At 35.3% G+C, this 26,794-nt stretch overlaps 1 protein-coding gene across 4 annotated transcripts in view; it reads right to left on the reverse strand.

Annotated features, from left to right (window-relative positions):
- Positions 1-26,794, reverse strand: part of CNTLN (centlein) — a 428,538-nt gene that overhangs the window by 67,547 nt on the left and 334,197 nt on the right. For all 4 annotated transcript variants that reach the window (XM_065908220.1, XM_065908218.1, XM_065908219.1 and 1 more), the window contains 3 exons: positions 26,481-26,658; positions 17,938-18,028; positions 17,631-17,854 (listed from right to left, as the gene is read on the reverse strand). In XM_065908220.1, coding sequence (XP_065764292.1) covers positions 17,631-17,854; positions 17,938-18,028; positions 26,481-26,658 — 493 coding nt within the window. The remainder of the gene's footprint in view (positions 1-17,630; positions 17,855-17,937; positions 18,029-26,480; positions 26,659-26,794) is intronic.

A 26,794-nucleotide genomic window follows, 5' to 3' on the forward strand; every position in this document is an offset into this window, starting at 1 on the left:
TTATGAAAATTGTGGAGAGCTGTGTTGTGGCCTAGTTACATGATCATTTTTGGTAAAGGTTTTTTATTGCTTTGTTCAAATAGTGTATATCCTTAATGACTTTTTGTCAGCTTTTCCTTAAAAGTGCTGAATTCTCAATTTTTACATTACTTATTTTGAAGTAAGTTGTATTTTCAAAAGCTTTCTGATTCTCCTAATAGGAAAACTCATTGAAATAACTAAAATACATGCACATTTATTTATATTCTTCAATAATTCTCCTTTTCTCATTTCTCAGTTCTTCACATGGACTCATCCTAGTCAGCAGAATTTGACACAAGTGGTTGTACATGTCTCGAAATACTTTTATCACTTGGCTTCTTGGATCCATCTTTCTCTTGGTTTTCTTTCTATTTAACTGGTCTCTCTGCTCTTGGACTTTCCTCATCGCCCAAACCCTAAGGGTTGGAAGGCTCAGGGCACCTCTTCTCTTCTTTAACCTACCTTCATTCCCTAGGTGATCCCATTCAGTCTCATGTTTTTAAATATAATCTAAATACTCCTAACTCTAAAATTCATACCTCTAGCCCAGGCCTCCCCTCTAAATTTTACACTCAGTTACCCTACTGCTTACTTGCTGTTTTCATCTCAGTGACAAATTACACTTGGTTACAATGGTAAGCTGTCAATGACTTTCAGCCCCTAAGGTTTTACATTTATTTTTTGACAAATTCTGGTGTGCATTTATAAGAATAATTGTTATATTTTATCCAATTTTGTTGGTATGCTTTCACATAAGGTTATAAAACTCCCCAGGTGAGGATAGCATGCAGCTAGGGTTGAAAACCACAGATATATCCGATTACTCACTACTCTCAACAAAGTACTTTTTCATTTTAATGCTTTTCCAAGCTTTCCTTCTTCTAATGATTTTGTTCCACACACACGAAACTTTAAAATCAAACCAAACCTTATGTCTAAGCCCAAATGCCACCTCTTTCAAAAGCCTTACTAAATAATGACCTCAATGAAAAACCAGTTTGTCTCTGTCCACTACATGTCCATGGTATATCTTATGTACAAGCTATATATATAACAGTTCCCTTGTTTAGTAGTTCACATGTCTAATTTCCCTACTGTATCTTGTACAGGGACAAGAACCATGTTTAATTTCTTACTGAATATCACATTATTGGAGAGCCTTACACGTAGTAGGAGCATTAAGCTAAACTGAATTATAACAAATACAAACACACATATCTATCCATGTGCAAGCCAATATATTAGGCATTTAAAACCAAACTCTAAAATACATGGATATTTAAAAATCATAATAATCTCATAGTGAGAAAAATATTATATTTTGTCACATCCAGGTATGGTGATATTTTAAAGAGAGACACTTACCTAAAAGTATATTGATGCAAAGTGAAAAAACTACTAGGAATATAAGTAAGACTGTGTAATATAGTATAACACTGATTCATTATTAACAAAGAATAAATTTGCAACTGATGTTTTCAGGTCACATTTTCTTAATATTGTCTGTTGTAAGATCACAAGTGAATCTGAAAATTGTATAAGAAGTATGATTTTACAGTACATTGTGTTCTGAGCGATAATAATAGTTCCTAACAAAGTCTAATATAAGGCACGGACATTCTGTTAACAAATATCACTTGGTTCATCTAGAAGATAGGACGTAGGAATAAGACAGTCACGTCCAATTCCACATGGATTCTCAGCTCAGATCCTGGTTTTTGCACAGTTCACCTTGCGAACATGATCCGAGTGACATTTCACAAATTCCTGGATAAATGTTGCTACACTCTGCTAGGAGAGAGACAGGCTATGTCATGCACAGATCAATAATAGCACTGTGTTTCATCAGCCTCAAAATCAAAAGTGCTTCATCTGGCAAAAGCCATGGCCCTAGAGAATCTGACATATATAAACTGAATACCCTACAAGGAATGTTTACTACACAAGCTATTGGGGTAAGATAAAAGAAAACTCTAGAGATTAACAATGAAGTACAATAAGAGAGTACTAGCTTTCTACTTCGTTATTACTACAGGCGTGAACACAGATCACAAAAATGGAAATGAGGCTATTTAAAATTCTACAATTCCTGACAGAAAAAAAAGTGGGCCCAGTACAATAAACACCTTCAATCTTTCAAATAAAGGTTATGTAAAAAAAAAATAAACCTAAGACAAATATAAGTTTACGATACAATAGTAATTGTATGAATCTACACAGATGAAAATGTTTTATGGAGGTTGACAAAATACAAAATTACAGGGTTTGCTTAAAGACTATTCCTACTTAGTAGTTATTATGCTCAATGTTTATGTGCTAAATTAACCTAAAAACCTAAGATATTTATTGAATGGGTTCTGCTCTGTTGCTTTTAATGGCAGATTCTGACATTTGGCAAAAGTTCTATATGCAGTTTGATTAAACTAATTTAAGATTAATTGGTTAATATAACTGGACAAGAGACAAAGCAAACTTGAAAACTCAAATCCTAAAATGACTTTGCTTTGTTTAAGATGGGTGTTACCAAAAACGTTTCTGAGGACAAAATGTGCTGTTGTGGAATATAGTTGTATCTCATTCAGAGGGCAGGGGAATCAATAATTCATCTAGGTATCAGAGAAGATAACAGCAGTGTATACTTTTGACACATATATTGAAAGTGCATATTTATGACATGTCTGTTGAAAGTGCAGACTTATGACGTGTATGTTAAAAGTGCAGACTTATGAGTGAATGCTGAAAGTACATACTTATGACACTTTTTTTTGAGTTGCGGGTTTGCTTAGGTGCACTCCAATTGGGGAGATAAGGCAGAGGCAGATCAAAGCCTCTTAGACAGCAATGGTCTAGGGTAAAAGTCTTGTTTTTCAGATCATATTTTGTAAAGCATCTCTTCTCTAATTTTCAGAAATACTGTCATACCTCCTTCTATGAACTCAAAACTCAGTGGGTTAGTTAGTAGTATTGTTAATAAAGATAAATAACCTTTTTGGGAAACTAAAAGGAGTTTCTTCTTCCTTTAGAAAACATATAGAGCCAATGTACAAATCAGGATTCAGAAAATTAAATGCCTATAGTTACTCAAAGTGTGTGAAAGTCGCTCAGTTGTGTCCGACTCTTTGCAACTCGACTATAATGGTCCGTGTAATTCTCCAGGGATTTTCCCATCCCAGGGATCGAACCCAGGTCTCTCACATTGCAGGTGGATTCTTTACCAGTGGAACCACAAAGGAAGCCCAGGAATACTGAAGTGGGTAGCGTGTCCATTCTCCAGCAGGTGTTCCTGACCTAGGAATCAATCGAACTGGTGTTTCCTGCATTGCAGGCAGATTCTTTACCAACTGAGCCATCTGGGAAGGTCCATATAGTTACTCAAAAGGCAACATAAATAAGTAAAGTGGACCTAGCAGAACTTGTGAAAAACAGGAAATGGTTTACCTCATTCTCCTTGGAAGAACCATGCCACTAACATTATTAACTCTCATACCAAAACTTCTCATACCAAAACTTCGAACACTTTCATAACACTAAATCATTTACTAATTGGTTTTGTCACTTTTTAAGTAAGCTCCTTCAATGTCATCAACGCCTTGTCTTCCTCAGTGTGAATAAACACTCAGTCTTGACTGATGTGTAGCTATTCATCCATTTCTAACTCTCAAACTGATTCTCTAGCTCTTAATCACAAAAGCCTATAGGATACTTTCATTTATATGACAAATTATTACCTCAAACTTCACTGATTACAACAGAATTCTTCATTTACTTCGTGTTAAATTTAGAAAAGGAAAAAGGCTTTGGAAAATGCTGTGTGAGGGAACTGGTCCATGACCCAGTCAGTCTTTGGAGTGACTTCCTGGATGTAGAATGATGTAAAGAAAAGAGGAAGATTCTTGAAGTGGAAAGCAATTTTTAAATCTTGGTTAAAATATGCATTATCATCCCAGTGTCTTGGTAATAACTACTCAATAAGGCAACCTTTATCCTTTTTACTGAGAATGTACTATGCCCTCAATTATTCAAAATACTGTGAAAGTTATCAAAAAAAGTATATGTGTTTTCTGCCCTTGATGATTTAACTAGCTATTAGATGCAATAGAACAAATGTCAGACTTTAAAACTATTAAGTACAGAATTGTATAAAAATTCAGTTTATAAAAATAGAAAGATTATGAATTTAGGATCAAGTGATAGATGTAGGTCATAACTTAGAGCTATGAACTTCAGACTGATCTTAAGCAATCTGTTTCAATTCTTTAAGCCTTAATGGCATTATATATAAAATGATGATATCTTGCTTACAAGGTTGAAAAAAAGAGTCCATTAAAAAATAATAAAATGTCTAGAAAGCAGGCCTAACAGTCACTGAATAAACACTAGCTGGTATGTGTTGGGGAAGGCAGCACAGCATAAGGCCTAAGAGCACAGCTCCTGGAATCAGGCTGCCTGGGCTCGAGCCCCAGTTCTGCCACTTATGAGTTTTATTACCTTGGGCATGCTATTCCTTCTACCTCACTTTCCCTATCTGTACAATAAAATCAGACATAGTATCTATCTCATTAAGGCATTGTTTATGTTAATGAGTTAATATAAACAAAGTACATGGAAGAGTACTTAGTATATTAGTACACAAAAAGCATCAGCTAATATTACCTGTACTTCATTATTGAAAACATATAAAATAAGATTTGAAAGAACAGATGCATTCAACATAGACTGTGAGTATTTTATAGGACAGGGGATACTCTCGGGGGTCTGTGTCAGGAAACAGAGGACTAAAACAATAGCATATCATGTAAAATCTTGAAGATTTTGCTGACTTGTTTGGTGTTCAAATGGAAATCAATTGCAGGTTCCTGAAGACACATGATGAAATCCACATTCTAGCAAAATTATTCTGGCAGTAATACATGGAAAGAAATGAAGAGGAGACTAGAGAGGCCAGCCAGAATATATCAGTACTCAAGGAAAAAGAAATAACTGGTGCCACTAGAAATGGAAATTAAACAGGATGAACAATAGAATTTGGCTGTTGATTTAGGGGTCAAAAAATAAAGAGTCTAAGACGGCTCTGTGGAAATATTTTGGGAGAGGATAGTTTGGGAAGATTTGTTTTTTATTATTATTCTTTTTTGTTGGCACACCATGAGTTAGTGGTGACAGAAAACCAAAAGAAAATGTCTTCTATAGTGAAACAGAACACATAAACACGGACATGTAGTTTTAAGCATCACCTACAAAGGAATAACAGGATTGGCTGAGATAGGAAATTCTGCTAATGTTAGTGATATTAACTACTAAGAGTTAACAGTTGAAAAGAGAAGTGTATTATAAAAAATCTTAAGGCAATTATAGTAATACAGACTAGACTAGGGATGACTCTTGGAAACAGTCATTGGAGAAATTTAAAGCAGACATATAAAACTGGTATCTTGATGAGAGGAGATAATTTCTTTTACATTATGTCTGTTTAAGTGCTACAGAATGAGACTATAGAATAATGATTAAATAAGTACTGATATAGATAATTTCAAATGTTTTTCAGACAGATAGTCAATTTAAATACAATATATTAAATTTTCTGTGTGTTTACACTGTTTGGCTGTGGAAATCACAGAAGCCATAGGCTGAAGTTGAAAATTTTTGTCAAATATTAAACTTCTATTCCAATGCAACTAATAAAAATATTAAAATTCTACTTCTTAAATGTAAGTATATGTGAGTTCAAAACTTTGAGATCACATTATTATATCTTAAATTTAATTCTACTGTACTTTAAAGGGGCAAAATGTAAAATCAATAGTTTAAAATTTCATAAAAATCTGTGCAGGATAATTAAGAGTACTCTGTAGTAAAAATATAAAGTCCAAGTTTCTGTGGTCATGAGTCTTGGATAAGTCACTCACATATAGATTCTTTTTCTTTATGTATAAAAATAGAGTAATAATTCCTATCTGAATTAAATCAAAGAGATTTTGGGTATATCAAATTTTAAAACTACATGAAAATGCTCTAAAAATTCTAAATGCCTTAAAATGTTATGATATTTTAAGTGCCTTAAATTTAATGTGATATGAAATATAAATATATACTAATATATACAAAATGAAAGAGGGGATATAACCACAGAGACTTGGACTTTAAATTAATAAAAGAATAATACAAAGAAATCTATGCCCACAAATTTGATAACCTAGAAGAAATGGACCAATTCCTTGAGAGACATAACTTGCCAAAACTCACAAGAAGAGGTAGACAATCTGGATGTGTGTGTATGTGTGCTCAGTTGTATCTGATTCTTTGTAATCCCATGGACTATAGCCTGCCAGGCTCCTCTGTCTATGGAATTTTCCAGGCAGGAATACTGGAGTGGGTTGTCATTTCCTACCCCAGGGGATCTTTCCAACCCACAAATTGAACCCGCATCTCTTGTGTCTCCTGCACTGGCAGGCAGATTCTTTGCCAGTGTGCCTCCTGGGAAGCCCAGAAAATCTGAATAGGCCTATGTTTATTTAAAAAAATAGGATAAACACTTAATAACCTCTAAAATAAAAAGCATCAACTCCAGATAGGTTCACTAGTTAATTTTTACTAAACTTGTAAAGAAGAAATAATGCCAATTCTCTACAATCTCTTTCAGAGGATAGAAGCAGAGGAAATACTTCCTAATTCTGTGATCCAGAATTACAGACCAATACCTCTCATGAACTTAGACGTAAAATTCTACATAAAATAATAGAAAATTAAATTCAACAATGTACAAAAATAATTGTATACCATGACCAAGTGGGATTTAACTGGATTAAGACTATAGTCAGCCCTACATATCCACAGGTTCCACATCCATGAATTCAACCAACAGAAGATAAAAATTATTTTTAAAAAATTTGGAAAATTCTAAAAAGCAAAACTTGAATTTGCCATACAATGGTAACTATCTGTATAGCACTTACATTGTATTAATAAGCATTTATATTTTATTAGGCATTATAAGTAATCTAGGGGTGATTTAAAGTATAATGAAGGATATATGTAAGTTATATTCAAATACTATGCCATTCAAGATAAGCTACCTGAACATCTGTGCATTTTGGTATCCACCGGGGGTTCTACAACCAATTCCCCATGAGTATCAAGGGTTGCCTGTATCTACAAAAACCCTCAGGTGACATCACACTTAATGGTAAGAAACTTGAGCTTTCTCATAAAGATAAAAAACAAGGCAAGACGTCTCCTCTCACAAAGGCTTCTCATCATATTGCAAGTCCTAGCCAAGTCAAGAAGATACAAAAAAGAACCAAAATATATAAAAATTGGGAAGGAAGAAATAAAACCATCTTTGTTCATAGATGATATAACGGTCTATGTAGAAAACCTGAAATAATAGACAAAAACCTCCTGAATCAAATAAGTGATTACAGTATGGCTGTTAAGTATATAAGGTTAACATACAAAGGTTAATCCCCTTCTTATATACCAGTAATGAACAAGTGGAATTTGAAACTGAAAGCAAAACGTCATTTATATTAGCATTCCTAAAAAGTTTGACATGAAAAAAAAGTTTAACTCTAATAAAAGAAATCAAAGTTCTAAATAAACAGAGAGATATTCCATGTTCATGGAAAAGAAGTTGCAATATTGTCAAGATATCAATTCTTTGCCACTGGATCTATAAATTCATTGCAATCCCAATAGAAATCCCAGCAAGTTATTTTGTTTATCCTGACAAACTGATTCTAACATTTATATGAAGAGATAAAAGACCCAGATTAACCAACACAATATTGAAGGAGAAGAACAAAGCTGGAAGACTTAAACTATCTGACTTCAAGACTTATTGTAAGGCTATAGTAATCAAGACAGTGTTGGTATTGGCAAAAGAAAAAACAAATAGGTCAATGGCACAGAAGAGAGAGACCAGAAATAGACCCATGTAAATACAATCAACTGATCTTTGACAAAGAAGCAAAGTCAAAACAATGGAGATAACATCAGACTTTCCAAGAAATTGTGCTAAAACAATCAGATGTATACGGGCAATAAAAGAATCTAGATACATTCCTTACATGTTCTTCACAAAAATTAATTTTAAGTGGATCACAGAGCTAAGGGTAAAGACAAACAAAAAACTGCTAGAAGAAAACACAGGAAAACTTCTAAATGACCTTGGGTGTGGCGACCACATTAAGATACAACATCAAAGGCACAATTCAGAAAAAAACAATGATAAGCCAGACTTCATTATGATTAAAAGTTTCTACTCTGTGAAAGACCAAGTTGTGAGATCGAGTAGACCCATTTGGACACAGAATGGAAGAAAATATTTGCAAAAGACACATCTGATAGAGGACGTTTATACAAAATATACAATGAGTATTTAAAAGTCATCAGTGGGCTTCCTTGGTGGCTCAGTGGTAAAAGAATCTGTGCCTGTCATTGCAGGAGACACAGGTTCAACCTCTGGTTCAGGAAGATCCCATGTGCCATGGAGTAACTAAGCCACAAGTATTGAGCTTGTGCTCTAGAGCCCAGGAACCGCAACTACTGAAGCCTGTGCTCTGTAACAAGAGAAGCCACCATAATGATAAGCCCACGCACCCCAACTAGAAAGTAGCCCCCAATCCCCTCAACTAGAGAAAAGCCCATGCAGCAACGAAGACCCAGCACAGTCAAAATAAGTAAAATTTAAAAAAACAACTCAGCAGCAAGAAAACAACCCATTAAAGAATAGGCAGCACCACAATATTGTAAAGTAATTAGTCTCCAATTAAAATAAAAATTTAAAAAAAAAGCATCTTAAAGAAAAAAAGATCTTAACATATACCTTATCAAAGAAGATAACCACATAAGAAATAAGCATATAAAAAGATGTTCCACATCATAGGTAATCAGAAATGCAAATTAAAATAACAATGAAATTCCACCACACATATATGTGCTGTGCTGTCCTTAGTCACTCAGTCGTGTCCAACTTTTTGTGACCCCATGGACTGTAGCCCACCAGGTTCCTCTGTCCAGGGGGATTCTCCAGGCAAGAATATGGGAGTACGTTGCCATGTTCTCCTCCAGGGGATCTTCCCAACCCAGGGATCAAACCCAGGTCTCCCACAATGCAGGTGGATTCTTTACCAGCTGAGCTACCAGGGAAGCCCTACATGTATACGAGAATGGCCCAAACCTGGAAAAACAACAACACATAATGCAGGCCAGAATATAAAGTAACAGGAACTCACATTTATTATTGTTAGGAATGCAAAATGTTTCAGTCACTCTGGAGGTCTGTTTGGTGGTTTCTTACAAAACCAAACATCCTCTTAACATATAGTCCAGCAATTGTGCATCTTGGTATTTATCCAAGGAAAATATACGTCTACACAAAAACTGGCACATGGATGGTTATGCCAGCTTTATTCAAAACTGCCAAAGTATGGAGCAATCAAGATGTCTTTCAATAAGTGAGTGATAAATAATCTATGGATTATTAATAATGGAATAATATTCCACTTCAGACAATAGAATATTATTCAGTGCTGGGAATAATGACCTATTGAGCCATGAAAAGAAAGAAGAAAAGTGCATATTACTAAGATTTAAGTGCATATTACTGAAATTTAAGTGCATATTACTAAGAAAAAGAAATCAACATGAAAATTCTCCATACCATATAATTTCACATATATAACATTCTGCAAAAGGGGAAACTATGGAAACAGTAAAAATATTAGTGGTTACCAGGGGTTGGTGGCGGGGAAAGGTAAATGGATAGTGCTCAGGGATTTAAAGTCAGTGAAATGGGCACATGAATGGATACATATAATTTTACACATTTGGAGAAGGCAATGGCACTCCACTCCAGTACTCTTGCCTGGAAAATCCCATGGACGGAGGAGTCAGGTAGGCTGCAGTCCATGGGGTCGCTGATTCAGACACTACTGCACGACTTCACTTTCACGTTCCCTTTCATGCATTGCAGAGGGAAATGGCAACCCACTCCAGTGGGTTCTTGCCTGGAGAATCCCAGGGACAGGGGAGCCTGGTAGGCTGCCGTCTATGGGGTCACACAGAGTTGGACACGACTGAAGCGACTTAGCAGCAGCAGCAGCAGCAGCATTACACATTTACCCAAAGGATGTGCAATACCAAGAGTAGAAGTGTAAACGATAAGCTTTGGATGATTATGATAGGTCACTGAAGGCTCATCAGTTTTAACAAATGTACCTCTCTGGTGGGGATATTGGTAATGGGAGAGGGTATGCATATGTAGAGGCAAGAGGGAAAAGAGAAAGATTTGTACCTTCCTCTCACTTTTGCTCTAAACCTAAAAACGCTCCAAAAAATAGTCTTAATTAAAAAAAAAATTCAACTTCACTGCTCACAAGTTCTACTTATTATAAGACATCGGAATGCACTACAGCAAAGCTTTTGACACACTATTACAAGGACTGCATTTCTAATAGCTTCCAGTAACATGTTCCTCATTTCCATCTAAGATCTCTTCAGAACACCCTTAAGGAAGAAAAAAAATAGAGTTTACAGGATACAAGATTTCACAAAAATTCACAATTTACACATAAAAAAATAGGAAGATACAGATCTTTCACAAAAATTTACAAATGATTACAAAAATATCATATTAATGATTTAATACCTAATAAAAACATTCATAATACTCTCTAAAAGGTGGATTTATATGCAAAGCTGTATTTTCTTTTGTAATATGAATTCTAATACTTTCCTTCTGTCACTGAATCAACACTGTTTAAATCTATATGATATCATACATGTGACTATAGAGGTGTCTCCACAGATACAATATACTTAAGTAATACTGCTTGGGCAAAAGAGGATGACATTTACATCTTGTTATTCCTAAGCTTTGGAATTCATTTTTAACATGTTCAGATGTATTATGAGTAAAGGTTCATAAATCAAAGAACTGTGCCTTCAAACTGGAAAAGCTAGTCAATAGTGTTAGTGTTAACATATTTCTATTTCTTGATATTCATTTTTGCAGTAGAGCAGTGAATATGTTAGGAAAACAAAACCACATTGTTTTAATTAGAAACTAATTTTAAGAAAATTTACCTTACACATATTTTACTTTGCTGAGTGTAGTAATAATTGAACCTAAATGTTTCACATAAAAGTAGGTTCTTCACACACCTAAAATGTTATCTAGTCCTTATATTACCTAATTAATTTTTATATTGAAAACTTTATTAATTTGAATAGAGAACAATTTTGGTTATTCTGTCAACAATGAATATATTATCAGCAACATTTGTGCAGACACTATGCCTGTTTATTTTCCTATTTAAAACCAACATTTTAAAAAGTTTTATTGAAGTAAAATTTACATACCACATTATTCACCTATTTAAAGTACACTTCAATGTTTTTTCGTATATTCACAGGTACGTTCTACCATCACAATAGTCAACTTGAGAGCATTTTTATCACTTTAAAAAGAAACCTCTACACTTTAGCAATCACTCCCATATTCTTCTTTCACCCAGCCATCAGCATCCACTAATTTTTCTGTCTGTATAGATTTGCCTATTCTGAATACTCTAGATAAATGGAATTGTTACGATATGTAGCTTTTTTGCAACTTACTACTTTTGGGAGATACAATGTTCTTAAGATTCATTCACATTGTATTGTGTATCAATATTTCACTAATTTTTTATGGTTTAATAATATTCCCTTGTATATCATGACCTGTTTATCCACTCACTAGTGGGCATTTCCATTGTTTCCACTTTTTGCCTATTATTACTAATGCTGTTATAAACAATACTGCCTTAACATTTACTATCTTCTTATACAGTGTCTTATGGTAAGATACAGATGAGAGACTGGGCTCCCTCATTTCCTTTCTGAGCATGCACATAGCTCTATGAATGCAAGTGTTCTCTATATGCCCAAGAATACATCAGAGCTTTTCCAAACTCTTAGGGGCATCTTATTGCCCAGTTTTTCCGTTCAAGCTTATTGATTAATATACTGTTCGACCTGAACTGGAATCCATCACCTCAGGCATATGAAGTTAAAACATTTTATCTGACAACTCTTATCCACCAAACCCTGTGCCAAGAAGACTGTCCACACTGAATGACATCATGGTCCCCTGGGGTTTTCCAGAGAACCATTAGAAAGAACAAATGACAATTATTTGGGAATGAGGTTTACAAGGAGTTTCAGTTTCATTCTGCTTCTTTTATTAGCTACCATGATGCATGAGGAACATGAACTATCATCTTTCCCAGGCTACTGCTGAGCTGAGAGAATGGGGAATGGAACAAATTAAAGTGCCACAAAGTTTCCTGTTCTTATCTAGACATAGCTGTTTTTCTTGAATAAACAGTCCTTAGATCCTTGCAAGTATGGTTAATTTCCAGAGTTTCATTGAAGAATTATAAGTGCTCCCCAATGTGCACAGAGAGTGTCTATAAAATGCTTCATAGTTCTCGTGTAAAATACTGTGGTCGGATCTTCAGTCTTTCTAAACAGATAAGGAATTCATAGTTTAGAAAACTTTTAACTTCCTTGAGCCATCTATTAATGGCCTTAGGAATATTACATTATCCCTGATAAGACTTGGTTCTGCACCTAGTGTTATGAAAATGTTTATTATTCTCAACAATTTTTGCCCTTTTTTCCATTGTGTTTATGGAGGAGTAAATTTTCAAAGTCCTTACACTAATAGTGGATGAACTCTTAGAAAATATGCTAAGTGAAAGAAGCCAGACACAAAAGGTTATATATTGTTGATTTCATCTATATTAAATGTCTAGAATAGGCAAATCCATATAAACACAATATAGATTAGTGATTGCTTAGGAGCAATAGAAGGATGATGACTAAAGGTTTAAGGATCTCTTTGTGATGTTATGAAAATGCTCTAAAACTGATTTTGGTGATGGCTGCACAACTTTGTCCATATTGTAACAACCACTGAATTAAATGAGAGAATTGTCTAGATGCGAATTGTTTCATTCAAGTTACTGACATTACCCACTCTCAACAATAGATACCTCATTTACCTCACTCTCAACAACAGAACTAGACAGAAAACCAGCATGGACAGAAGAACTGAACATTAGTATTAACCAACTAAACCTAACAAATATATACAGTAAACTCAACCTAACAACTTGTAGCTTCCCTTGTAGTCAGTAAAGAATCTGCCTGCAATGCAGGAGACCCGGGTTCAATTCGTGGGTTGGGAAGATCTCCTGGAGAAGGAAATGGCAACCCACTCCAGTATTCTTGCCTGGAGAATCCCATGGACAGAGGAGCCTGGCAGGCTATAATCCATGGGGTCACAAGAGTTAGACATGACTTAGTGACTAAACCACCACCTCCACAACCTAACAACAATAATGGGAATTCTTATTAAGTGCAAACAGAGCATTCTCCAAGATCTACTATATGTTATGCCACAAAACAAGTCTTAGCACACTGATAAAAAACCAGATCATAGAAAGTAATTTTCAGCGTAAGTTTGGAACAAGGGTCAGGGCTGGGTATAAGGTCACTATGGAAATAAAGCCAAAACATAGCTTCTATTATTACAATTAATAAACCACTAATACTTTATAACTAAAACACTTCCAAGTATTGCTTGAATTGAAGCACTAGATTTTGGAGGTAGAGAATTTAAGCATAATTTGTAGCTATGTGTGATGGTAATTTAAAAATTATTTTCTAAAACAATAAAAGGAATTTTTCTGTGTAAAACAGCAAATACCTTTAAGAATGTAGAATTAAGAAAACTCCCAAAAGAAAGAAAAGCAAAAATAAACAAATGGGACCTAAACAAACATGTTTTTGCACATCAAAAGAAACAATAAACAAAATGGAAAAAAAAAAATCCTACCTACTTGCAAACGATGCAACCAACAAAAGCTTAATTTCCAAAACATACAAATTGCTCTTACAATTCAATAACAACAAAAAATAAAACTCAATTGTAAAAGGGCAGAAGATCAAAGCAGACATTTTTCTGAAGAAGACATACAGATGACCAATAGGTGCATGAAAAGATGTTCATCATCACCAATTACTAGAGAAACACAAATCAAAACTACACTCTGTAAAGCAATTATCCTACAATAAAAAGTAAATTAAAAAAATCAAAACGACAGTGAGATACCAACTCACATCAATGAGAATGGCGATCATTAAAGTCAATAAATAATAAACGCTAAAGGGAATGTGGAGAAAGGGAACCCTCTTACACTTTTGGTGGGAACTTACATTGGAGGAGCCACTATTGAAAACAGGATGGAGGTTCCTCAAAAAACTGAAAATAGAGCTGCCAAGTAATCCAGCAATCTTACTCCTGGGTATATACCCAGAAAAAACTACAATTTGAAAAGATAGAGGAGAAAAGGAAAGACATACCTATTTGAATGCAGAGTTTTAAAGAATAGGAAGGAGAGATAAGAAAGCCTTCCTCAGTGATCAATGCAAAGAAATAGAGGAAAACAATAGAATGGGAAAGACTAGAGATGTTTTCAAGGAAATCAGAGATACCAAGGGGAAATTTCATGGAAAGATGGGCACAATAAAGAACAGAAATGGTACGGACCTAACAGAAGCAGAAGATTTTCAGAAGAGGTGGCAAGAATACACAGAAGAACTATACAAAAAAGATTTTCATGACCCAGATAACCACGATGGTGTGATCACTAACCTAGGGCAAGACATCGTGAAATGTGAAGGCAAGTGGGGCTTAGGAAACATCACTGTGAACAAAGCTAGTGGAGGTGATAAAATTCCAGTTGAGCTATTTCATATGCTAACAGATGATGCTGTGAAAGTGCTGCACTCAATATGCAAGAAAATTTGGAAAACTCAGCAGTGGCCACAGGACTGGAAAAGGTCAGTTTTCGTTCCAATCCCAAAGAAAGGCAATGCCAAAGAATGCTCAAACTACTGTACAATTGTACTCATCTCACACACTAGTAAAGTAATGCTCAAAATTCTCCAAGCCAGGCTTCAACAAACATGAACCATGAACTTGCAGATGTCCAAGCTGGACCGAGAAAAGCTGGATTGCCAACATCTTTTGGATCATTGAAAAAGCAAGAGAGTTCCAGAAAAACATCTACTTCTGCTGTATTGACTATGTTAAAGCCTTTGACTTTGTGGATCACAACAAACTATGGTAAATCTTCAAGAGATGGGAATACCAGACCACCTGATCTGCCTCTTGAGAAATCTGTATGCAGGTCAGGAAGCAACAGTTAGAATTGGACATGGAACAACAGACTGGTTCCAAATCGGGAAAGCAGTACGTCAAGGCTGTATACTGTCACCCTGTTTCTTTAACTTATATGAAGAGGACATCATGAGAAAGGCTGGGCTGGATGAAGCTCAAGCTGGAATCAAGGTTGCTGGGAGAAATATCAATAACCTCAGATATGCAGATGACACCACACTTATAGCAGAAAGCAAAGAAGAACTAAAGAGCCTCTTGATGAAAGTGAAAGAGGAGAGTAAAGCAGTTGGTTTAAAACTCATCCTTCAGAAAACTAAGATCATGGCATGCAGTCCCATCACTTCATGAGAAATAGATGGGGAAATAGTGGAAACAGTGAGAGACTTTATTTTTTGGGGCTCCAAAATCACTGCAGATGGTGACTGCAGCCACGAAATTAAAAGACCCTTTCTCCTTGGAAGAAAAGCTATGACCAACCTAGACAGCATATTAAAAAGCAAAGACATTACTTTGCCAACAAAGGTCCATCTCGTCAAAGCTATGGTTTTTCCAGTAGTTGGGTATGGATGTGAGAGTTGGACTATAAGGAAAGCTGAGCCCAGAAGAATTGATGCTTTTGAACTGTGGTATTGAAGAAGATGCTTGAGAGTCCCTTGGACTGCAAGGAGATTCAACCAGTCCATCCTAAAAGAAATCAGTCCTGAATATTCATTGGAAGGACTGATGTTGAAGCTGAAACTCCAATACTCTGGCCATCTGATGCAAAGAAATGACTCATTTGAAAAAACCCTATGCTGGGAAAGACTGAAAGTCAGAGAAGAAGGGGACGACAGAGAATGATAAGATGTTGGATGGCATCACCGACTCAATGGACATGAGTTTGAGTAAAGTCCAGGAGCTGGCGATTGACAGGGAGGCCTGACGTGCTGCAGTCCTTGGGGCCGCAAAGAGTCGGATATGACTGAGCGACTGAACTGAACTGAACTGAACTGATATGCACTCCTATTTCAGAGCAACACTATTCACAACAGCCAAGACAAGGAAATAACCTACATGTCCATTAACATGAGTAGATAAAGAAGATATATCTATAAGGTTCCCAGGTGGCTAAGTGGGAAAGAATCAGCCTGTCAATGCAGGAGCCGCAGGAAAAGCAGGTTCAATCTCTAGGGCAGGAAGATCCCCTGGAGGAGGAAATGGCAACCCACTGTAGTACTCTTGACTGGAAAATTCCATGGACAGAGGAGCCTGGCGGGCTATAATCCATGGGGTCGCAGAGTCAGACACGACTGAGCAACTGAACACACACACACACACACACACACACACACACACACACACACAAAGGAATATTACTCGGCCATTAAAAAGAATGAAACAACGCCATTTGCGGCAACATGGCTGAACCTAGAGCCTATCATAGTAAATGAAGTAAGTTAGAAAGAGAAAGCCAAATACCATATAATATCACTTATACAAAACCTAAAATATCACACAAAAAAACTTATCTATGAAACAAAACAGACTCACAGTCACATACATCAGACCTGTGGTTGCTAAAGTGGAGAGGGGTAGAGGGGGGAAAGATTGGGGGTTTAGGAATAGCAAATACACACTATCATGCATAGGATGAATAAACAAGGCTCTGTGTACGGCACAAGGAGCCACAGTCAGTAGCGTGCGGTAAGCCGTAACGGGAAAGAACATGGAAAAGAACAACAAGCATAATTGAGTCTCTTGTCGTACAGCAGAAATTAACACAACATTGTTAATGTAAATACTTCAATAAAATTTTTTAGAAAAAGAATAGAGATTGAAGGAATAATCTTTTCTTTTTCATTTGTCTTAAGATTAAACTATGGTAACCAACAGTAGGTATAATGTGTCTTATAAGTTGCAGAAAACTCAACTCACCTGAGTAAAAGCATATATATTACAGAAACACATTAATACAGATATTTACCTTAAAGTTTCACATTTTATATAAGTATTTACAAAGAACTAGGGCAATCACTAGTTAATACTGTGACATAGTGATAAATGGAAAGTTTTAGAATGGGTAAATGGATAAGCTAAATGAATAGCTGGAGTCTGCTTAAAATCTAAGATACAACAGAATAAATATATTAAAATGCTAAAATAAAGAAAAAATATAAGTGGAAAAGAAATTCTAGTAATGTGTCACAAGATTTGGAGTTCTCCTTAATAAGAACTTATTTAAGAAATCTAGATATTAAACACTAAACCAGTTTAACAGTACCTAGGAATTTTTTAAACTCATAGGCATGTCTAACACAAATATAAACCTCAAAACACATGTAAAACAAAATATCCATTTTTATAATACAGTCTACTATAATTTATTTTGAAGCTTCCTTACCTTTATTGTCTGTCTGCTTGTTTGAAATCGTTGATCAGACACTTGCTGCTGATGTAGGAGCTTTTCATTGACTTCTTTATATTCTTTAACAGCCAGTTCTGCTGCTTTTTTGGCATTCAAAAGTACACTGTTTTGCTTTTGCAAGGATACAATCCGTTCTCGTAATAAAACGACATTACTATTTGACTTCTGGGCAGTTATATTTTTCCACTTTTCTCTGTTAACTATATAAAAACAATATTTTAAATAATTTTTTAAAAATCTTGTTAAGTTAAAAAGACATTGTTAATTTCATATATATTCTTACCTCTGGTAGGACCTGCTGTATGTGAAGTCTTTTGAATACTGCTATTCTTCTTTTGAAGAGCTGATTTTTTGGCATTCTTGTGAAAATAAGTCTAAATTTGAAAGTTTCATAAAAATTAGATTATAACTGATGATAATTTCAAGTGAACCAACAAAATATACATTATTTATTTACTTAGAAATGTATGTATTTATGCATAGTAAAAGAAATCTGGACAATAAAAATCTGTAACTGATGTCAAGAACTCATAAAGGAACATAACAGTGCACTAAAGTTGACCTAGCAGGGAGAAGATAAAAATACAAAAATCAACACAAAAGTAGTAGAAATTTAACCTAAAGGACGGTTTAAAAAGTTAGGAGTAAAAACAGTAGAAGCAACAAAAATAAAATAATATTTTATAACATTCTTTTGGAATCTAGCTCCTTTTCTAAAATACTGTTCTCTGTTGTAGAGTTATAAGTATTTCAGCAAACAAAATTAAAATAATAGTGATGATAACAATGTGATTCTCTTTGAAGCTGTGTTTTCTTCATGACATTGCAATACACTGAGGCTAAATAAAATGAAACCATTTTGATTTGTTCCAAACTGTTTCGCCAATCTATAAAAGTTTTCCCCAAACAAAAATTTAAATAGGAATATGTTTCAAAATATTACAAATCCTAACAATAAAGTATATCATCTTGTTTAAGAATTTATTTCCAGGGAAACAGGAACAATATCAATCTAGAAAACTATTTCTTTAAATAAAAGAACTTTTTTCAAAAAACCCACTTCAGTTGAAGGAAAGTAAAAATTTAACTGAATGTTATTCTGACATTGAGCCATAGATTCTATATCGACAGACATATATGTTATACTAAATTATATATAAAGCATGTCCTTAAAGTAAAAAGCTGATTAATTAACACAAATATCAAAAATTCCTATCTAAGATAGGAACAAACTTTAAAATAAATTCTTTCCTATAAATGAAATGTTTCATTTCGCAAGATATTTTTATTTTATTTATTATTTTTATTTGCTTGATTTTTTTTATTTGCTCGATTTTAAATTAATTATTTCAGTTCAGTTCAGTTCAGTTCGGTTGCTCAGTCGTGTCCGACTCTTTGCAACCCCATGAACCACAGCACACCAGGCCTTCCTATCCAGACCAACTCCTGGAGTCCATCCAAACCCATGTCCATCGAGTCAGTGATGCCATCCAACCATCTCATCCCTGTCGTCCCCTTCTCCCCCTGCCCTCAAACTTTCCCAGCATCAGGGTCTTTTCCAAAGACTTAGCTCATCACATGAGGTGGCCAAAGTATTGGAGTTTCAGCTTCAACATCAGTCCTTCCAATGAACACCCAGGACTGATCACCTTTAGAATGGACTGGTTGGATCTCCTTGCAGTCCAAGGGACTCGCAAGAGTCTTCTCCAACACCACAGTTCAAAAGCATCAATTCTTCGGCACTCAGCTTTCTTTATAGTGCAACTCACATTCATGCATGACCACTGGAAAAACCATAGCCTTGACTAGACAGACCTTTGTTGGCAAAGTAATGTCTCTGCTTTTTAATATGCTGTCTAGGTTGGTCACAACTTTCCTTCCAGGGAGTAAGTGTCTTTTAATTTCATGGCTGCAATCACCATCTGCAGTGATTTTGGAGCCCAGAAAAATAAAGTCAGCTACTGTTTCCCCATTTATCTACCATGAAGTGATGGGACCAGAGGCCATGATCTTAGTTTTCTTGATGTTGAACTTTAAGCCAACTTCTTCACTCTCCTCTAAACACTTTCATCAAGAGGCTCTTTAATTCTTCTTCACTTTTTGCTATAAGTGTATTGTCATCTGCATATCTAAGGTTATTGATATTTCTCCCGGAAATCTTGATTCCAGTTTGTGCTTCCTCCAGCCCAGCGTTTCTCATGATGTACTCTGCATAGAAGTTAAATAAGCAGGGTGACAATATACAGCCTTGACGTACTCCTTTTCCTATTTGGAACCAGTCTGTAGTTCCATGTCCAGTTCTAACTGTTGCTTCCTGACCTGCATATAGGTTTCTCAAGAGGCAGGTCAGGTGGTCTGGTATTCCCATCTCTTTCAGAATTTTCACAGTTTATTGTGATCCACACAGTCAAAGGCTTTGGCATAGTCAATAAAGCAGAAATAGATGTTTTTCTGGAACTCTCTTGCTTTTTTGATGATCCAGCAGATGTTGGCAACTTGATCTCTGGTTCCTCGGCCTGTTCTAAAGCCAGCTTGAACATCTGTAAGTTCACTGGTTACGCATTGCTGAAGCCTGGCCTGAAGAATTTTAAGCATCATTTTACTAGCGTGTCAATTCTTTAATCATTAAGATTCAATTAATATTATGTGCTGGTCATGTACTGACCACTGTAAAAAGATCCAAATCAGAACTACCAAATTACCAATATTAGTTACCATGTTTGCATGCTTAGTCGCTCACTAGTATCCAATGCTTGCGACCCCATAGACTATAGCCTACAAGGCTCCTCTGTCCATGGGGTTTTCCAGGCAAGAATACTGGAGTGTGTTGCCATTTCCTTCTCCAATTAGTTACCTTACTTGGTATCAAATTAACTGGACCTAAAATTAAAAAGAGGCTTCCATTTCCAGTGTTACTACTCATGAGAAATCCAGAAATATACTTTGAAGTAAGCACGCTTAAATCATGTTTTAAACATGAGAAAGTGTTATGGTAAATTCTGAGGCCAAAAATAAAGTAAAGCAATAATTCAGAGGGATTTTCCTGGTGGACCAGTTGTTAGGATTCCAGGCGTTCACTGCTGGGGACCCAGGTTTGATTCCTGGTTGGGAAACTAAGATCCTACAAGCTGTGCATTGCAGCCAAAACAAACAAATTCAGAGACAAGGAATAAGCAAAGTGATAATCCTTTTTGATCTTTTAGTTTAGTCGCTCAGTCATGTCTGACTCTTTGCATCCCCAGCACTCCAGGCTTCCCTGAACATCACCAACTCCTGTAGCTTACTCAAACTCATGTCCATCGAGTCAGTGATTCCATCCAACCATTTCATTCTCTGAAGGTGGGAGGAGAAGGGGACGGCAATCTTTCCCAGCATCAGGGTTTTTTCAAATGAGTCAGTTCTCGCATCAGGTGGCCAAAGTATTGGAGTTTCAGCTTTAGCATCAGTCCTTCCAAAGAATATTCAGGACTGATTTCTTTTAGGATGGACTGGTTGAATCTCCTTGCAGTCCAAGGGACTCTCAAGCATCTTCTCAAACACCACAGTTCAAAAGCATCAATTCTTCTGCGCTCAGCTTTCCTTATAGTCCAGCTCTCACATCCATACCCGACTACTGGAAAAACCATAGCTTTGACTAGACAGACCTTTGTTGGCAAAATAATGTCTCTGTTTTTTAATATGCTGTCTAGGTTGATCATAACTTTCCTTCCAAGGAGTAAGGGTCTTTTAATTTCATGGCTGCAATCACCATCTGCAGTGATTTTGGAGCCCAGAAAAATAAAGTTTCTCACTATTTCCACTGTTTCCCCATCTATTTGCCATGAAGTGACAGGTCTGGATGTCATGATCTTGGTTTTCTGAATGTTGGGTTTTAAACCAACTTTTTCACTCTCCTCTTTCACTTTCATCAAGAGGCTCTTTAGTTCTTCTTTGCTTTCTGCTATACGTATGGTATCATCTGCAAATGAGGTTGTTGATATTTTTTCCGGCAATCTTGATTCCTGTTTGTGCTTCATCCAGCCCAGCATTTCTCATGATGTCCTCTGCATATAAGTTAAATAAACAGGGTGACAATATACAGCCTTGACACACTCCCTTCCCAATTTGGAACCAGTCTGTTATTCTATGTCTAGTTCTAACTGTTGCTTCCTGATCTGCATATAGATCTTTAAACTTATTTAAATCTCAACACAGGATGTAGGAGGAAAGGAAAGTCTAGACTCCAACTCCAGGCGAGAAATCCGAGGTCACAAAGCTAGGGTATTGCATATAGCAAAAGCCTGTATATCGTCTTTATTCTTGAGTAGTATTCTATAGTATGGATGCATCACAGTTTGATTAACCATTCAGCTATTGAAGAAAATTTTGTTGTTGCAGTTTCTAGCTATTAAAAATAAAGCTGTTATGACCATTCATGTACAGATGTAACTGTCTAGGCTAAACATAAACTTAATCTATGAGATTAATGTCCAAGAGTGAGATGACTGGGTTGCAAGGGAAGCATATAGTTTCTTTAAAAGAAACTACCAACTGCTTCCCAGAATGCTGTACCACTTTATACTCACACTAGTACTATCTGAAAGATCCAATTTCTCTGCATCCTTGTCAGCACTGGTATTTTTTTAATTTTAGCTGTTCTAATAGATATGCATGTCATCAGGGTCTCAATCTGCATCTCCCTAATGGTTAATGATATTGAACATCTTTATATGTGCTTATTTGCTATCCATTTATTCATTTCTGTGAAATATCTGTTCAGGTCTTTTGCCTGTTTTCTAATTGAACTATTTTTTTACTGTTAAGCCTCAACAAAAATTCTTATATATTCAAGATATCAGTCTTTTGTCAAATATATGGTTTTATAAATACTTCCTCCTGGTCTGTATCGTGTTTTTTTTGTTTGTTTGTTTTTTAAACCCTCTTCAGAGGGTCTTTCACAAAGGCAAAGTTCTTAATTTTGATGCAGTTTAATTTACTGGTGTTTTCTTTTAAGGACCATGTTTTTGATAACATGTCTAAAAAGTCTTCCGCAAGCTCTAAGTCTAAATTACCCTATTAAGATTTTCTCTTATGGTTCCTTCTTAAAGTCTTAGAATTTGCTTTACATTACTATCTGTGATTTATTTCAAGTTAATTTTTGTATAAGTGTGAGGTTTAGGTTCATCTTTTTGCCTAGGAAATCTGCCTTTTCCCCAGCACTATTTATCTCTTCTACTGAACTGTTCTGCACCTTTTTCAAAAATCAGTTATTTTTCATACTTGTAAATCCATTCCTAGGTTCTCTATTCCATTATATAAGTGTTAAACCTTTCTTCCCCTCCTGGGGGGTGCTTGGTATCACCAGTCCTGACATCAAATTGAGTGGTGGGCACTGATGACATCCTTTGTAGTGCAAACACAGGGCAGTTATTTTTTCGCTAAAATTTCCATTTGGTTCTATTTTATATCTTCTACTTCTTTGATGAGAATTTCTACTTCATTCTTGAGATGTTCTAGTTTTTCATTTGTTTCAAGTCTGTTTGTAAATGCTTCTTGAAGCATTTTTAATGACAGCTACTTTAAACTATTATATAGTTTGAATGGCTGTGTCATCTTGCTGTTCGCTTCTCTTGCTGTCTTTTTTTCATACAAGTTGAGGTGTTTCAGGTAGCTAGGTATGATGAATGATATTGAATTATATTCTGGACATTTTAGGTGTTGTATTCCTCACTACTGCCCAGCTGGGGATGGAAGTCCAGTCTCTGATGACATCCTGGTTGGTAAGGGGCACCTCATTAATATCACTGGGGGTGAAAGCTCAGGCTCCCCAAAGACCTCTGCTGATACCACCTTGGTTGGGAATTGGAGAATGACCTTGTTTCCGTTCCTCCCTTGGCCTCTCTTGACACAGTGGAGAGGTTACGGGAGGCCTTATAGATTTGGGAGGTCATGAAAGTCCCCATCTCCGCACTTGACCTCTGAAATTGAGAGAAACACTGTTAGGAAAGGAAAGGGCCATCTCTTCATCGCTGGATACAGATGGATGTCCAGCTCCCTACATGGCCTCTGATGGCATGAACGGAAGAGTCGTTACCAGTGCCTCTTCAATGGGCCCTGAAAGGAGGAGAAGGCATGTCCTCTTGCAGCTAGGTGAGAAGGAAAGTGTATGTTCCTCACTAGATCTTTCCTGGTTGAGGGTAGAGGTAGGGTTGCAATTATTTCCACGGTGTTTGGGTACGGTAGGGCAGTTATGTAAAAATTTTCTGTTTTATTGGGCTGCCCATTTCCTGGTCCTTTGACTAGAGAGAACAGGGTTTTATAGGGAGCTTTTATCTTCTGACCAACTGGCCTTTCCAAGTTGAATATTTCTTCACCATCCAGGCCAGGATATATGAGGCAAAATGAAAAGCCAGAGACCTCACCAACCACGTTGTTCCTCCAATTCTGAGATCCCTACTTGGTGTCTCTCCTCTCTTTTTTTCAGAATCTTCTCATTGTTTCATTATTAATTTACTTTGATAGAGTCCCCATCAAAATCCCAAAGGTTTGTTTGTGAGAAGCTGATTCCAAAGAACAAAGGACCAAGAATACTGAAGGAACTCTTGAAGGAAAACAAGATGGAAGACTTGTTCTATTATCAATTAAGACTACTATAAAATAACAATGATGAGACAGTATGATATAGATGAATATACTTATGGAACAGAAGAAAAATACCCAGTTACATACCCATATGTATATGCACACCTGATTTACAACAAAGGTGGTACTACTGCACAGATTGGGGCAAAGTGTAAAACTTAATCCCTATCATTCATCACATGTAAAAATCAATGCCAGACATAGAGGTCAAAATCAAAACAGTAAATCAAACAGTACAGAAAAAGGCAACAAGTAAGGTAGTATAAAAATACTGAAGTCAAAGTAGATAAAAAATTTATAGAGAGCATAAAAAAGTATTATTCATAGAGGAAAAAGTTATTAAATTTGACCACATTAGAATTATGTTTTATTCCCCCAAAAGATTCCACTAAAGAGAGTGAAAGGGCACAGGATGACGTAGGGCAAGAACATAATCAACAGAAGACTCATATGTAGCATACATAAGAACTCCTCCAGATGAATAAGGAAAAGACAGACAATTCATTTGTAAAGCAGGAAGCACTTAAGGAAGCAATTCACTGAAGAACTCCAAATGAATAATAATTATAAGAAGTAGTATTCAACGCCTTATTAGTAATCATAGAACATAAATTAAACTCACAATAATATACCTCAATATACAAACAAAAGTGGCTGAGATAAGAAGGACTAACATAACACATGTGGATAAGCAGTAAAAATGTTCACAGTCTGCTAGGGGATGCAACAAATTGGTACCGCACTTTGGAAAACAGTATCACCTAAAATCTTAGAAATACATATTCTATGGTGCAGTAATCCTACTCCTAGGCATTTCATTGTAGAAATGCCCATACTTGTATTTACAAGAATATTCATTACAACATCATTTACAAGAAATCCAAACTGAAGTAACCCAAAATTCAGCAGTAGAATGGGTATATAAACTGTGATATATTCCAATACTAAAATAATATACAACAATAAAAATGAACATATTCCCCATAATATTGAACAAAAAGGCCAGAGACAAAATAAAATATAGATTCCATAAAATTCAGAAACAGGCAAAATTAGCCATGTTAGGAGAGATAAAATAATAAAGAAAAGAAGGGGAGTGACTAAAATTAAGATAATGGCTACCTTTGAATAAGTGAGAAGTTCTAATATTTGCCAAATACAATTGGTACAATTTGACCAACTATAATTTTCTGACTCCCAACAATGTACATAGATCTATGCAAAGTAGTTTATACTTCACTCTCTTATTTTATGAGTAGAATTATGAGTTTCTTTTATTTATAAATTCATTAAGCTGTACATAATCAACTTCAGCTACACAAAAATTCCAACCAAATAATGTGTAGCAAAATAGATTTCTTTAAAAACTATTTATCAACCAAACACTCAATCAGCAGGTACTTAGCATATAATTTTTCATCTAAACTTTATTATGCTAGTAACTAAGATAAACTTTAGTCATTCCTGAGATTTTTGCTCCAAAGTTCTGGCAAGATCTCAAAAAATAAATAGTTTTTAGACAAGGTTTTTAAAGAACCTTACAGGTTAATTCAAAGCTAATTTTCTTTAAAAAACAAGATAAAATTATCTTTTCTCAGTTTTTCACTGATCTATGCCAAATAGTAAACCTTTAATGACATGATATATTCAGTAATAAGAATTACTGAATAAGTTGTCTTGGAACATTAATATTTTAAGAATTAAAATATACTGGGGAATAAAATACATTAGCGTGAAATAAAAAATAAATCAGAAAAATAAAATAAATACACTGGGGAGTATGTATTTATTTGTACATGTATATACATTACCTAATGTATTTACATTAGGTAGAAATCAGAAATTTAAAGATTTAGTCAGACTAAATTTGTTATTATGAAAGCTAATATAAAAACAAGTTTCTTCTCTTCATATATTTTATGTACCTGAAAACAGTAATGAACTTATTATCACATTTATTTGTGGCTGAGATACTTTAAGATTTATATTTAGGAAAATTATATCTACTTACATTTTTATCTATGCAAAAGATTTTTTAACAAATTAGTACTTGAAAATCATTTAAAAGCGAGTATTTTCACTGCATATCACAAAGAAAACAATTTTTAAGGATTCAAATTAAATCACTGGCAACAAAAACTGATTTAAGTTATGACACATGAGATGAAATGAAAAAGTCTATAATTAATCAAAACTGTTACATACCTTTGGGGTCTTGTCATCTACATTTGGATATATCTGTACTATTTCTTTTCCTTGCATTTGGCTGTCCTCTGTTTGGTCACTTTCTTTCTGGTCTCGTCTGTCTTCTGTTGGACTTATTTTCTGGGATGTTTCTACAATAATTGTTCCCAAATTTCGTAAGTTCTGTGTTTCAGAATCACTGATTTTGGAAAAAAGGGGAGATATAAAACCCAAGAAGAAAAGTTGTTTAATGTACCTCTTTTAAGTTCAAGACTAAATAATAACACAGGCTTCATAAATATATATAGCTGTAAATTTAATTTGAACATTTACTA

Source organism: Muntiacus reevesi, chromosome 17 (genome assembly GCF_963930625.1).
Source record: "Muntiacus reevesi chromosome 17, mMunRee1.1, whole genome shotgun sequence".
Taxonomy (NCBI): Eukaryota; Metazoa; Chordata; class Mammalia; order Artiodactyla; family Cervidae; genus Muntiacus; species Muntiacus reevesi.